At 39.8% G+C, this 15,683-nt stretch overlaps 1 protein-coding gene across 1 annotated transcript in view; it reads left to right on the top strand.

Moving 5' to 3' along the window:
* Positions 1-15,683, top strand: part of GLIS1 (GLIS family zinc finger 1) — a 176,151-nt gene that overhangs the window by 62,837 nt on the left and 97,631 nt on the right. The window contains exon 3 of the mRNA XM_028733439.2: positions 7,011-7,209. Coding sequence (XP_028589272.2) covers positions 7,011-7,209 — 199 coding nt within the window. The remainder of the gene's footprint in view (positions 1-7,010; positions 7,210-15,683) is intronic.

Here is a 15,683-nt window from a genome sequence, read left to right on the forward strand (position 1 = left end):
CAATATGACAACAGAAAATATTTTTCTACTTATTTCCCTGAACTTTCCTTTTATCATCTGATTTGAAAATAGGGGGAGCCATTGTGGTGACCTCTAGATGCCGTTGGACGCCAGTTCCCATCAGCCCTAGAAAATATGACCCATGGTCAGGGGAGATGGGATCTGTAGTCCAACAAATTGCTGGAGGGTCACAGGTTCCTCCATCCTGTTTTGATGTATGTATTTCATTTTCATCTTCCTAACTCGCTCTGCCTCAACCCTACTGTGGACCTACTACTTGTTTCACAGCCACCATAATGACTCTGCCCATGTGATTTTTCTGCAGGATATGTGATACTCACCTGTGATCCCTATTCTGTTCTTTTGGTTCTGCAATACAACAGACAACTCATGCACACCCAGTTCCAGATCTTTTATTAGGGTTCAGCTGGGGATCTGTATTTGAACTGTCATTCAAATATTCAAGTGTTTTTTTAAAAAAAGACGGGAGGTATCAGGCAATCCTTATTTTGTGCAGGGGTTACATTCCGAACCCCCACATGCATTGGCAGGTCCCAAATAAAGCATCCCACATCTCCCCCATTCACTCTTTTTTGTGACATTTTGGTAATGTTTTAGGGTCGCTCCTGGGTTCGGTGCCATCCGTGCATGCACAATTGTGTGTCAATCGGATGCATGTAAATTGGTTGTTGCCTGTACTTAGTTTTTTTTTAAAAGGACTGTTGAAAATATTTTAGCTACTTAAATTGGAGGTGCTTCATCCTTAAAAAACAATAGTAGGATTTGGATTCAGACTACCACCAGCTGAGCTTTACTTTTGCAAGGGGGCTTTCCCCATTCTCTCCTCTGAGACCTCCTGTGCAAGGTATCCATGCACATTTTCCACCAAGCCGACTTTACACTGCAGGTCTGCACTCCAGCCCAGTCAGGAGTAGCTTTTACTGGTTACAGGAAGAGAGAAAATTCCATTGTGTGTGCCACTCCAGATCTAGATATTTGTAAATATACACTGAGAGTCATTTATTTTTTAATTCTTTTATTTTAAAAAGTATCATCCATCTTTCCAGAAAAATTGCCCATTGGTTGTATACAATAAAATGTATGAAGCCAAATTCAATAAAAGCATAAATATTCAACAGCAGAGAACAGGAATGCACACCAGCTCACAGCCTAAATGCCAGCCTGAAGAGGAAAGTTTTCACATGCCAAAAGTTAAAGCCAAGCTAGCAACCAAACTATGAATAACCACTCAGTTCTGGGCACCACAATTTAAGGATATTGATGAGCTGGAACATGTGCAGAGGAGAGCAACCAAGATGATCAGGGGTCTGGAAACAAAGCCTTACGAGGAAAGGTTGAGGGAATTGGGCATGTTTAGCATGGTAAAGAGGAGACTGAGAGGAGATACGATAGCCATCTGCAAATATCTAAAGGGCTGTCACATGGAGGACTGAGTAAGCTACGGTAGTTTTCTCCCGACCTGGAGGGTAGGACCCGAATCAACAAATTCATGTTACAAGAAAGATTCCAACAAAACAGCAGGAAGAACTTTTGACAGTAAGAGCTGACAGTGAAACAGACTTCCATGAGAGGTGGTGAACTCTCCTTCCCTGGAGGTTTTTAAACCGAGGCTGTCTGGCCATCTGTCATGTATGATCGTGTTGAGATTCCTGCATTGCAGGGGGTTGGACTAGATAACCCTTGGAGTCCCTTCCAGCTCTCCAGCTCTACAATTCTATGATTCTAGAATAACTTCTGCCCAATCCAAAACCACCTTTCCTGTAGCAAAACGTAACCACTGAATTGTATTAGTCTCACTCCTATCCTTCACTTTGTGAAACTGGACACTACAACTTGTTCAGCCAGGAACCTTTTGATGGGTGAACAAGTGTTGCATCCCAGTGGGAAATCGCCCAAGCTGTCATTTGTTCTCCCTGTCTCTCAAGCTCATTCTGTGACAGCAGCCAACCCACAGGAATAGTTTTAGCAGGAATAGCCCCCCCTTCTCAGCTGTTTTTGATACAGTAAACAACTCATTACGTATTAAGATGGTTAGCTTTTATTAAGACGTATTGACAATGTGTAACTGCAATTTCATGAAATCTCAGTAGTTGCTATTTTGAGAATCAGTTATCAACCAATTTAATAGAATGGATCCAAGATTTAGGTATATATTATTTGAGATGATTCAATATCTTTACATGTTTTATAACTGTAAAGGTTTTACTTGTTTTTAGAATTGTATTTTCTATTGTTGTTACCTGCCCTAAGACCCTTATAAACAAACAAGCAAACAAACAAATGTAAAGCTCCTCTTTTGTATTGCTTCTGCCATTTTGTCTTGTCCTCCTCTATTTATTAACATTTCACATAGTAGGGTTTGTTTGTTTAAAAAAAATGCAATTCAAATGAAATCTAGAAATATGTGCATATATATACTTTCCCAAAACTAAGAAGACAGTAGAATATGTCTAACTGTTGCAGGATTTTATTGGGTGATACTAAGGAGGTTATTCAGCATGTTTTCTCTAACGGTTCTAAATTCTTGAGTTTGTCAGTCATCAGTCCTGCATTACTTTAAGTCAAATGTGTCTTAGAGCTGCAAAGATTAAGATATTTTTGCTGTCTTAATTTCCTCTTGTTTCCAGTGACACTGAGATCACCATTAACAGCAAGCAAAAATCTGCAAAATTGTTGTCACCCCACTTTTGGATCTACAAAAATGGTGTAATTTTCCAAATTGTAGACATGACTTCATTTTGACATTCTTTCCTCACTCTTGCACACAGTGACTATATAAACAAGCATTTGGTGGATTTTTGAAGGAATGACTAAAGTCGTCATCAAAATGTTAGGTTTTTAGCTCTTTTAAATTCTTGTGCTGTGGTAGCTTCTCCAGCAATTCTTCATACATTAATCCAGAGCTCATGTTCAATATCAGTATTCTCCGCAATACTAATGCCTTTCCTTAAAACGAGTCCCTGATGCAATCCTACCAGTTTTCATTCTGACCTACTTTGTGTATCCAGTCCCCTCTCAGAATTATGCCATTGTTTAGGGAATACAGAAAAGCATCAATTGTGAAACTTTGTTAAAGCAATGATTCTAAATCAATGATTTAAATCAGTTGTGTGTTTTTAAAGATCATGTTTTGAATTACCTTGATTTAAATCAATCCACATTGGCAAGTGGTCCTGAACCAGGGCCAACTGAATTAAATGGTAGCACCCACACCAGCATTCCACCTTTCTGAATTGCTGGCATGCTGCTATTGGTTTCTGCCATGTGTTTTAACTTACCATGGTATCTAGCACGAGGTTCAGTCAAGCCATTCCACATGGGAAGCAATTTTGACAATATCTGGATCTCAATCACATGGAAGAACGTTTTTGCAGAATCCAAAATCCTGCCATAAATCATGCAACAGCTGGGGGCAAAGCTAAGAAGTTGAATATTTGAATTGTCACCATTAAAATATAGGTGACAATTCCCCCGCCAGCTGATCCAGCCTTTTCCTGATATAGATATTCAATGATAGACAAGGTTTCACATATTGAATGCCTGCCTTTTCAGCACCGAAGTCCTAAAAAGGCAGTGAGACATATCACTAATTAAACCAGCTTTCGCCAGCCTGGTACCCTCTGATGTTTTCAATTTCAGCTCACTTCATCCCTGGCCAATGGCCACACTGGCTTGGGCTGATGTGAGTTGTACCTCAAAGCACCTGGTGGGCACCAGGTTGGGGGACGCTCATGCAGAAGTAATTTTACAGTTGCCCTGGGTAGTTTTTTAAAAAAATCCTTTCTACAAATGGATAAATTCAATTGAATAAAAATAAGTGATACTTAAAGTCTTGTTCTGAAAGGACACTGCAGTGCAAGTTCCCAGTAAAAATGTTATTTTCTTTAGACATGTCATAGGTGCATTCTGTATGATGTCTCAAAGCAGCAAGAATAAGCAAATGACCTAGTTTGGCAGACACCACAAAAGCCACAAAAGCTCTGGGGATAGTTTAGTATGTTAGGCAAATATTTCAAACATATCTTTGTTTTGAGTGTGAGTCACTGCAGTTTTATGTGTCATTAAAGCTATTTGTTCATTGTTCTTAATTAGGTAAAGTTCTAAAGCACTACAGCAAACTCTTGTTGAATCATCACCCTTTCCATTCAGCCTTATCTCATTGTGAAGCCCCAGTGGGTGCTTTTATCAGAAACAACAGGACCTCTGTACAACACAGTATCCACTATGAATGAAAAACTGAAACATCCTTGGGAAGTTGGAGTTATCGCTATAGAGATTAGTGTCAGACTGCAACCCAACATTGCCTTTTGGAGACAAACCGCACATTTATGTGAAAATGCATGTAATAAAGCTCTCATTAGCATGTAGCTACTCACACAGTACGGACGCGGGAGGCGCTGTGGGTTAAACCACAGAGCCTAGGGTTTGAGACTCCTTCGGGTAGTGATAAAGCGGGATATCAAATCCAAACTCTTCTTCTTCTTCTTTGGGGGGGGGGCAGCTCAGAGACCAGGGGGCAGCAGCAGTGGCTGCCCAGAGGACTCCAAAGGAGAAGAGGATGAGGGTACACAAGGGAGGATGTTCAAAAAAGGGTGAGAGCCTGCCAGCTCTGCAGGCAAGGGGTGAGATTACTGGGCTCTTGAGCCCCACAGGGGTGCTGCATGGTCAAGAGAGCCATGGAGTCAAAAAGGTTGAAAACCCCTCCTTTATTGCCATGGCTTGTCTGTTATTGTTACGGCTGCATTTTTTTAAAAAATGGGAATTTGGCATGAAGATGATCTGACATTTTATTAGAAAGTCTATCTACATTAAACTTGTGTTGTAAACATATGCATATTGCCAATTGGCCTCAGCTTTTTAATACTTCTCTGGCTTTAGTTTTGGTACCCGCTGGGGAGGTAAATGTTGCTAACATTATGAAGATTGTGTTGATACTTCTCTTTAAAATTGTTCCCCAATAGCATCTATGTTTTCCGTATGCATGTTGTAAATAGTCCAGTTCAAGCCTTTGGTTTCTGTGTCATGATATCATGGTAAAAGTGCTAAAATGGTTGCTAATGAATTTCGGAATTGTATTGCCCAAGCAATGAAAGAGTGCAGATGTACACCCACAGGGATTTTCCTGGTACTAAACCCATCCCATATGTGAAAAACAGTTTAGCACTTTGATATTGGGTGAGATACTTGGGAGAGGGAGAGAAATCTGATGGGTTACAAAATGTAACCACTCTACCACCATTTTAAATGAGAAAAATGTACCCATGCAGTACTTCCATAGCTTTATGAGAAAGTGGATATATGTATAAATTGTAGTCATTACTTCTAGAATTGTAGTCATTACTTCTAGAAACCGAAACAACTTACAAAACTGTGGCTCCCATCCTATGTATGCTTACCTGGGAGTAAGCTCTGTTGAACAAAGTGGGACTTCCAAGTAAATATGTTCATTAAAAATACCGTGGCATTGACAAGCTACCAAGGAATTTACAGATCTCACTACCTCAAAGAGGTAATCTCCCCAAAGCTGCATGCATCAAAGAGGAATTGTGGCTATTTCATTGGGCAGGATCCAATGTTAAGCGTATGTGTCAGGACTAGCAGACACTTTTCTCTGCTTCTTCCTAGTGGCAGCTCTCCTACAAGATACCCGGCTGGATGAGGTGGGCTGAGGTGTGGGAAGCTGTGTGGCAAGTGAGGATCCTTGAAAACCATGGGAAGCTTCTATGAGGAGCTCATCTCCCATAGCATTCAGTGCTACTTGTTCAGCCCACCCATTCATCAGGGTTTCTGAGCCTTGGAGGAGCGTGACAAGGCAAGGAAGTCAACTTCCACCAGCCTTGCTATGCACATTTAACTCTGGATCTGATCCACAGCTTTTAAAAAACTATTTTGATAAGGAGTACTGTATGCTTTCTGAAATATATTTGTTATTATTGTGATTTTTAAAAAGACATTTAGGGTCGCTGTATTTCTCATGGTCTGATAGTATAATGTTTTGAAACTGAAATGGATATGGCTGTTAAAGCATTGCACATGGGCACATTTCCAGGACTTTTTGTGTCCTTCAAGACTAGCATGTTATCCAGTTGAACTGTCTAACAGGCTACAATTCAAACTCTAGATTGCGTGTGGCAAAGAAATAGGAACCTGTGATTTTGACTAGCATCTCATTAGAAGCCAGCTCATATACACTATCCTATATGAGTCAAAAGTCAGGCAGCTGGTACATTAGAAAGAGCGTTTCTGAAGGCCATCTATTCTTATAGTTTGTGCAATGAAAATGGGTCAGTGTTCAGGTGTAAAAGAAAATCAGTAAAAATGGAGGCTGCAATTTAGCACGTAAGCGAGAGCTCTCAGTTCACACACATTTTAATTATTTCAGTTAAAGGCAGGAAGAGTGAAGCACAGTTATGTATGCTACTTTTTCAGTGTTGCATAAATAACCTTTACATTCTTATTTTTCCTCATTTCACATTTTTTTTTAAGAGTAATGTGTTGCCCTTGTCTTACATAGTATTGCTTGGTAAAGACTTGAGTGGCTGAATAGAAGCAAAATGCAACCTGGACCGGCAAGAATTTGGTATCCAATGTTTATGTTTCAGAAGAACATTTCAGGGCCTATGGTCAAAGTGCCACTTCCCATCCCCCCTCAACCTACAAGACTCCCCCAAAAGAAATAATAACTAAAAACAAAACTGTTGTTTCACCTCCTCCTGTAGTAAAAGAAAATGTTCTTAGAAATATTATCATTTATTCAGGTCTCAATATAAGGTGGTGGTAGGGAAAGCAACAATCAATGTCATTGGTTAATTCCTTAGGAATTGGACCTTGATTACTTTGAACCTTTCTTTTCATTCTCTCCTGATTTCTTGAGGCAGACTGCCAGTAGTAGGTGGATCATGCTGATGGGAACAAGTAAGATACAGCACCACTCTTGTTGAGGAGCTCATCATTATGTTTTTCTCTTTCTCCTCTCCTTTCTTTAACAGTGAATGGTGCCTACAATCATTGTAATTTGATATCTGAGAAGAATAACTTGATGGATGTGGAGATGACAAATAGCTTGGGGCCCGTGTGTAGACAGAACCTGCTCATCCACTCAGGAAGCTCGCTTACCCGAGACCACCCGTTGCCTTGTGAAAGACTCCTACATGTTAGTCAGCTGAACTTGTCTCGCTCAGATACAAGGTATTGTTTTCAATTTTGACTGCCTTATGTGCTCTTATCATTTCAGAAGTTGTCACAGGTCTGAAAACTTCAGCAGTTACACGCTATGCTATTTTGCCAACTTGAGTTATTAATCTTTTTATTTGTTAACTGTCTGTACTGCCCTTCATCCAAGGATCACAGGGTGGTTTACAATATACATACAAAAATAACATTACAAAACATAACATTACAAAAATACATAACATAGTAACAAACAACAACAACACCCCCTAGTTTAAAATGCCATAGATTGTTTAATTAGCTGAAGGCCTGGGAGAAAGACCGTTTACCATAACTCTGATGGTGGTGACATTTGCAGCTTTTTCCGGCCTAGAGTGGGAAGCCGTAGCCCTGCACAGCCCTCTGCTTTGGCCTTGGCTGGCCACGGGGGCTGGTGGATTGCCCGCCAACAATGAAAAAATAATAATGGGCCACTCAGGGGCCCAAAAGAGTGGGGATGCCCCACCTGCGGACCTGGCTAGGTCAGTCTTCAGTCTGGTTTGCCTGCAGGGCACAAAAGCAGGGTGTGCTGTTGTCTGTGCACAGTCCAGAATGGGCATCATGGGCATCAGCAGACAAGCAGAGATGAAGGAGCAGTTGTTGACATTCCTGGATCCGTGAAGGTTGGGAAATAGCAAGGATCACCCACTCCACATCCTCCTCAGGGCTTGAGCAGTGGTTTTTTTAAATTTTATTTTAAAGTTTCCTTCCCTGAGGTTTCAGTACCAACTTTATTTCCTCCCATTTTCCTTTTCTTTTAGTCTGATTTACTTTTACCCAGACAGGCAAATGCTTTAGAGCACCAGGAGTCTTGGAGGCTGCAGAACATTTCCTTCCCTCCCCCCACCTCTGATTTCTTCTACAAGAGGAATGGGTTTCTTGGTGCCTAAATATATGTAAGGAAGGCGCTGAGCAAGCCTCCCAGGGGAGAGCATTCCACCTTGCACCTTCAAGTATGCCCTTCTTTTGTGTTCCAGTTCTAAGAATCAAAAGAGGGGAGGAGGGGGCAATAGTTTCCTCTTGGCTTCTTGAAATAGGCTTTATCCATTGCCACAATCTCTGATATGGTTTCCTGTAGTCAAAATGAAATCAAGATTTGCCATTCCAAGAGATGGCTTGTTGCTCATCCCCCTTAGCCAAACATGCAGCATGAATAGCTAATGACTGGATGGTAAGTAAAGAAGAGGATTTTTGCTCAACAAACATGTGGATGAGACATTGGTCTCCTTTCCCCCCCCTCCTCTCCAATTGCTTATTTCAAGGGTAGCCCTGCAAATGTTGTTGGACTACAACTTCCGTTGGTCCCAGCCGGCTTGGCCAATTGTTATGGATGATGTGGAAGGCACCTCAGTTAGGGAGGCTTGATCCCATCTTCAGTAAAGAATTTGTTGTAGATCCAAAGAAAATAATTGCTGGGTTCTGGACAAGCTGCTGACTTGAGTTTAGAATGAATCAGGGATCTGGCCTCAAGTACTAGAAAAAGGATGCTTTCAAGCTACAACTTGAAGGAAGGTAGAAAATAATAAAACAATCCCCATAGCAGTATTTCCCATAAGAGGATATCATAAGTTCCCATCTAGTCAACAGGACATTTGTATCTCTATCTCTCTCCCTCCCCCCCCATAAAAAAATCCTTTAAGACCTTTGTGCTTTTTTAAGGATAGAAAACTAAAAAACAACAGCCATTTTTTATCCAACTTACATAAGGTAACATTATTACAAAGTTTGAATCTGGTACCCTTCTAAGAAGATGTCAATTGTTGAGAGAAACTTGCTGTGAATTTTTATTTTTTAAAGGTGATCCATCAGCTACTCTGCTTTTTCGCTGAACAATATTGAGCTTTTTGAGAATCTTGAGGGGGGGAAAATACCCTTCAAAGTAGAAACTTTTATATGAGATACTTTAATTCATAAATGCTCCATGTCTAGAACCATCTTATTCAAATTTCCATATACATGGCATGAGGAAACAAGGGCTCTTAACTTATTCATGGCAATTTAGCTGCTTTTGATTTTGCTATATATGTTTGTTAACTCCATCTTGACCCTGTTATGAATCCACATGGTACTTACTGCTAACAATCTGGTTTTATTCTTTCACTGAATACAATTATGATGCAAAGATAATTGGGGTTGGAGCAAACAAAAGGAGGAAGAGAAGACCTTGCTTAGATCTTTTCAGGAGCTTTTTGAAAAATCCATAATGAGGAAATGACAGATGCCTGTATACAGGGGATCATAGTACTCCCTTACGAAATATGAACTCCTTACAACTCTGTCTCAGGGAAGATTCCCAGAACAACACAGGATTATGTGCCATAGAACTTGAGAGAGCCGCTATTGTGATATAAAGCAGCAGGTGACTGGGGTAATTCCCTTTACTCCTAAAGCTTGGCTTGGGCTCTGTAGGCTTTGCCTTTTTCTCAGAAACTGGAAGAATGTAGAATGAATGCCAGTGTTTCTCAGGGGTTCCATGGTTTGTTTGTTTTCTTGCTTACTTTTGGCACTTCAGGTCCCACATAATTTTATGTTTCTGTAGATGTATTAAGAGCCCCTTGCTGTGATGTCATCCCACAATCTTGTGGTATTTTTAAAAGTTCACACACACACACACACCCCAACCAGCAATTAGCTTTGCAAATTTCTGACTGCTGATACTTCACTAAGCTTCAGCCTTTCTAAACCTGGTGAGTACTGTGGATAGGATTCCTCCAAATGCCACTATAGCTGTTAAAAAGGAGCTTTCCTCCTACACTGGCAAATATTTAATATAGCCCAATATTTTGTCAGTGGGTTCTCTGTTCACTGGTAACTAGGAGATCATATATGCAATTTTTTTGGGGAGGGGATTAGTTTTACAGTTTATTTTTCAGTGACTAGCTTAATTTCTGATCCCCTCATCTTCATTCATACAGACACCAATGTGGATTCTAGATACTTTCTTAATTCAAATGAAACTTTGAATTAAGTCTCCCAGTGCTACACTCAGAGCACGACTTTGTAGGTAGGAACAGAACCACTGTAAAACAGTGCCCACATTGCAATTTCCCCTCTATCCACCCCTTTCCTGCTTTATACATGCTGATTTACTGTTGCAATCAACACTCAGTGATGTGGGTCTGCTGCCACCACATGTAGTTTTGCTGGTAGTTTGGATTTTGGAGTTTACAAGCACCTGCCAATATACTGTGCAACTTGAGCATCTATTTTCCCGATTTTGGTCTCGAGTCAAAAGCCATTTGTGGGGAAAGGCTGTCCTTGTGTTCATGTGTGCTACCATGCTTTCTTCATGTAGCACCATTTAAAAGTTCAGTGTATAAATTCTATGAAAATGAATCCAAGAGAAAGGTCCTGTCTGAGGTTAAAAACTTAAGCATGTGGTGTCCATTATCCTTAACCTCCATTAAAGTTACAGTTTCACTAGGGTTTGAGACTACCCGGCAATAGAGGGGAAGAACTGTGATAACAGTATACTGGAAGCTTCCTTTGCTGTGGTCATTTTGGCTATGCCTGCTTCCCAGTCCATAAATAACAGAAAAGAGTCCAGTCCATAAATAACAGAAAAGAGAATTTCTGTGGTTCTGTCTTTAATTCCTAGATTTTCAGCCACAAAGAAAACCCCAATAAAAGCTTATACCATCTGTGCCATCAGCAAAAAACATGTTCTAGACAACTGACTGTTGCAAATAAAATGTCCATTTAACCTAATATGCTGAAATCCTTTATCTTCTTCCAGTCCTCCTTGACTTATTTAAGAGCTGTATTCCAGAGAGAACCTTTTCTTCTTCTTCTCCTACCCACAAGTTCATCTCATGGCTTTGAAAGCTATGCAGTACATTTTCACTACATAGAACAGATAAATGAGATACATATGTTTTGATAGAAAAATCTTAATCGTTTATTCACTGCAACTGGTCCTGATAAACAGCTAATATTGGCACTTTTTCAGATAATCCATTATTAGGCACAGAAAATAACGCTTTCGCTGGATTCAGTCATAAAAGCAGAAAAAGGAGCATGTTGCAGAACTGTGAAAACATAGCAAAAAACTTTCAAAACTTGCAGTGGAGTGATCTAGGAAATTTATATATGTGTGTAAAAAAATCTGAAGAAAATTGAATGAAGTTATGTTAGGAAGACTATCTTGTTTCTTTCAGTTATTATCTTAAGTAGCAGAGCTGGAAATCTTTTAAGAAACCTCACATGTCTTGCCTTGCCTCAATGCCTGTGAGTGTATGAGGATGTGTATTATCTTTATAAATAGAAGCATCCTAAACAAGTAGGCCAAGCCATAATAAATGTCTGTGTGACAGCTAAAAATATTTGATAACAAGCTTAACTGCATGAGTCTAATTGACCCATAACACCTTATTTCATCACAAATTGTAGAATCCAATTACAAATTAATTTGGAATAACCAGATACATTTTCTAGATGCCTGGAAGTTTATCTAGGCTCCAAACTAAGCCCTGATCCTGCCTCTTGGCCTTCTCAGAGATCTGTAAGCTTGAGAGCAATGGGCGTAATTGCTAGGAGTGAGTATCTAAAGGTCTCAGATGCCTCAGTGACAGGAATTGGACCATCCTAACCACTCCTTTCATACTCAAGAAATGGAGGCAGAACAGCCAGTGGGTCTATGGTCTTCCAAATGCAACACACCAATGTCACCAAGAGGGGGATACGAAAGGTGGTAGATATTGGTGTAGTGTAGGCACTTAGTCAGAGCCAATCCACTGCTTTTGCCACTGTGTTTGTGCTGTGCCTGCATTTCACCAAGCTCCCACTCTCTTGCCTCTCTCCCTCTCAGTAAGTGGCAGTGATGTGTCATGTTTGGAAGGAGTCATAAAAGCTATAGAAGTCATACAATGATAGAGTTGGAAGGGACCCAGAGGGTCATCTAGTCTAATCCTGCACACAGAGCAGTGCAGCCACACCTGTGCAGTGACACCTGCTGCTAATGAATGGAGGGAATGATCACAAGCACCTAGTCCATAACAGAACCATCTTAAAGGTGGACCCATCAAACTCCAGGAATATCTAACATCAATCCAATCCTGTTTAGGATTGGACTTGGGGGATCTGATTTTTACCTCCAGGATCCAGCAAGACATATCTATTTTTTTTAAATAAAGATTTTTATTCATGATTTTCAACATACATAAAGAAAAGAAAAGAACAAGAATAAACACACAATAGAAAAAAGCATACAAGAAAAATAGAAAAAATATAACATCATAGTCAGAGTCTTACTTTCATAATTATTCAGACTTCCTCACATCTTCTGTTCCTGCTTTCCAAATTTGAGAAATTCTAGACAGCAATTTATCACCTTATTTCAGATACTTATTTGTATTTTCCAATTATTATGTTTCCCATTTTAGATTAACCTCCCAAAAACTTAAAACCTTGGTTTGAACATAATATTATTCAATAATTAACTTTAACTCAAATTTCACCATACTCTCGCATTCTTTTTATCTAATTTACTGATGCCACCCTTATTTTTACTCTTTCATCCTCTTAACATTTATACAGTTTACAGTATTTTTGTAGATAGTCCTTGAATTTTTTCCAATCCTCTTCCACTGCTGCTTCTCCCAGGTTGTGGATTCTGCCTGTCATTTCTGCTAGTTCCATATAGTCTATCAGTTGCATCTGCCATTCTTCCAGTGTGGGCAAATCTTGTGTTTTCCAATATTTAGCAATCAGTATCCTTGCTGCCGTTGTTGCATACATAAAAAAAGTATAGTCCTTCTTTAGCACCCTTTGGACGATGATGCCCAAAAGCAAGGCCTCTGGTTTCTTGGGAAAGACATATCTAGTTTACCAAAGACAAATTAACTTAAGCAACAGTCTTAATTACAGTTGTTAAGATTTATAGAAATGCTTTAAAATAAATAAATAATGCCATTTGTTCATTTTTATTCAGCTATTGCTAGTGGTTTAAATAAAATCTGCTTAGCTCTATTACCTAGAATAGGGTTTGCCAACATCTTCAGAATTAAAATAATTATATTGTCAATGGACCAAAAACTCTTAAAACTATAGGTTGCCTATGCCTAACTTCAGAAATTTTGCTCAGAAATAGGACAACTTTGATACCTTGTAGCAGATTTAGATACTGTGAAAATGCAGGGTTTTCTTGCATGGAAAACACAAATCATTGTAAAGCTATGAGTAAGCTGTGTTGGTTGTTCCAAATGAATGTCAGGTAAAGATTTTATACCACATCATTTTTCATTTTACTGGTGTGCCTCATATTTTATAGACAATCTGTTAAGATGTGTTAATAAATGTGTATTTACTTTTCTACCTGTAAAAACCAGGTGTGTTGGTTATTATCAGATGAAATGTAAAAGATTAAGATATTATAAACAATAAGTCATAAACATTATTTGAAATAGAATTTCTACATCATGGTAGAGATGAAAGGTTTGAAAGTGGAGTTTCAATGGAAAGAGAGGGAAGTTTCCAGTGTGATTAAAAATCCTAAGCCTAGCTCTGATGGTTCAGAAGATATTGGATAGTAAACCTGCCACAAAGAAATGACTAAATCTTGCCAAACCAGCATCCCAGACAAATGTGATTTTATGAGAAGTCAACATTTTCTGAGTTATTTTTAATGTGACATTTTGGAGTCACTGGGATGCGTTAGAAAGGTGGTAAGCAGGTGGGGTAGAACTATTTTTAAAATAAATTCATTCCATCCCATGCTTCTGATACTTACTATATAGCTCTTTCTCATAGAACATTATGCAGGACATATGCATAGAACTAACTAAGTGGTGGGATACATGCTTAGCCTGCTTAGCTTTGGGCAAAGCCAAAACAAGTGGCATAGGGTGGGTGGGAGGAAAAATCCAACACCAAATGAACTTCTGGTTCCAGGCATGCCCTACTTATATGGGAAGGGTGTGGAACAGAAGGAAGCGTATGGCTTGCAGTCAGTGGCGTAGCGTGGGGGGTGCAGGGGGGGTCGGCCGCACCGGGCGCAACATCTGGGGTTAGGGCAAATCCACGGGTTAGGGGGCGCAAATCCATGGGTTAGGGGGCGCAAATCCACGGGTTAGGGGGCGCAAATTACTTGCCTTGCCCCGGGTGCTGACAACCCACGCTACGCCGCTGCTTGCAGTCTCCACTCTGGTCCGACCCTGATGCCACACCCCCTGACTTGCCTGAGATTGGTGGAATTGAGGGTGGTTCCCAACAGCCTGCACAACCAGTGGAGGGGGAAGTGACGTCTTCCCCTGAGTCTGCGGAAGAGAGGAGACTGGTGTAGCTGCTGCTCACCGCCATTGAAGACAGCAAGCGGCCATTCCATTCCCCTTCTTAAAAAACTCATTAGTTTTAGTTATTCTGTCTTTACAATCACATTTAGTTTGTTACTCATTCAATACTGTTGTATCTGTTTTTGTAACTGTCATTTGTGCTAGTTGCCCATTGCTGTCTACAGAAGATCAGAACTGCTAGGGTAAGCAAAAGCATTCACTGAGAGTCTTTTGCCCTTTGAAACTATGGGCATTCGTTTTGGAAAGAATGAAAAATTAACTACGTAGTTAATTTTTTTCTGTTGTCCCAAACAAATGCGCACCTCTACAAAGCATATATCATTGGCATTAAAAATGCAACTGTAAATTGTTCTATCCCCTCCTCAGCAAAGCTACTGCCCCCTTATTTTGTAGGAATGGGCTACTGAGCTGTTAATAACAGAAACTGTGAAAACACATGAGTAAAGCAAAACAGGGTTAGTAAACCATATCTAGGACTCATTAGTCTCATTATTCTAAAGGGAAGAGTTGAATTCTGTCCTGTATGCCATCATTCTATACATGCAGCAGAATGAAGTGGGAATGTCCAGAGTTGGTGGAATGGACTGCACTACATCATACTACACTTAAAAGACCATATTTTAAATGCTGCTTCTTCTTCCTTGCTTCAAATAGAAACAGAAAAGGCTGGTCCCTGTGTAACTGTTGGTTGGTCTTACTTGCAGCAAGTTTTGTTTTTTTTAAATGTGCAGCCTGAAGTCCATTCCATCTCCCACCTCAGGATTCTACCACCTCCTTTTACTACATCTGTACACCAAACCAACCACATTAGATAAATTATCTCAGTGTTCAAGTTCGGATTCCAATGTGGAGTAGATTATAAATCATTGTTCAGTGGGAAGGATGTGCATTTTCCATCTGGAAATAACATATTTCAAGGCAAATATCTTGAAAGTATTCAGGTAGGTAGCCATGTTGGTCTGATGCAGTTGAAATAAATGAATAAAATGTTTAAAAGTTGTATATCTGAAAGAAGTGTGCATGCACATGAAAGCTTATACTAAGGTGCTACTGGACAATTTTTTAATATATATTTTTAATCTTGAAAGTATGTTATTTTCATTTTTCTGGACAGACATGTGAGCAAAATCCACAACTATCTTGATTTGTTGTGTTTAAACTGCT

The sequence above is a fragment of the Podarcis muralis genome, chromosome 5 (assembly GCF_964188315.1).
Source record: "Podarcis muralis chromosome 5, rPodMur119.hap1.1, whole genome shotgun sequence".
Taxonomy (NCBI): Eukaryota; Metazoa; Chordata; class Lepidosauria; order Squamata; family Lacertidae; genus Podarcis; species Podarcis muralis.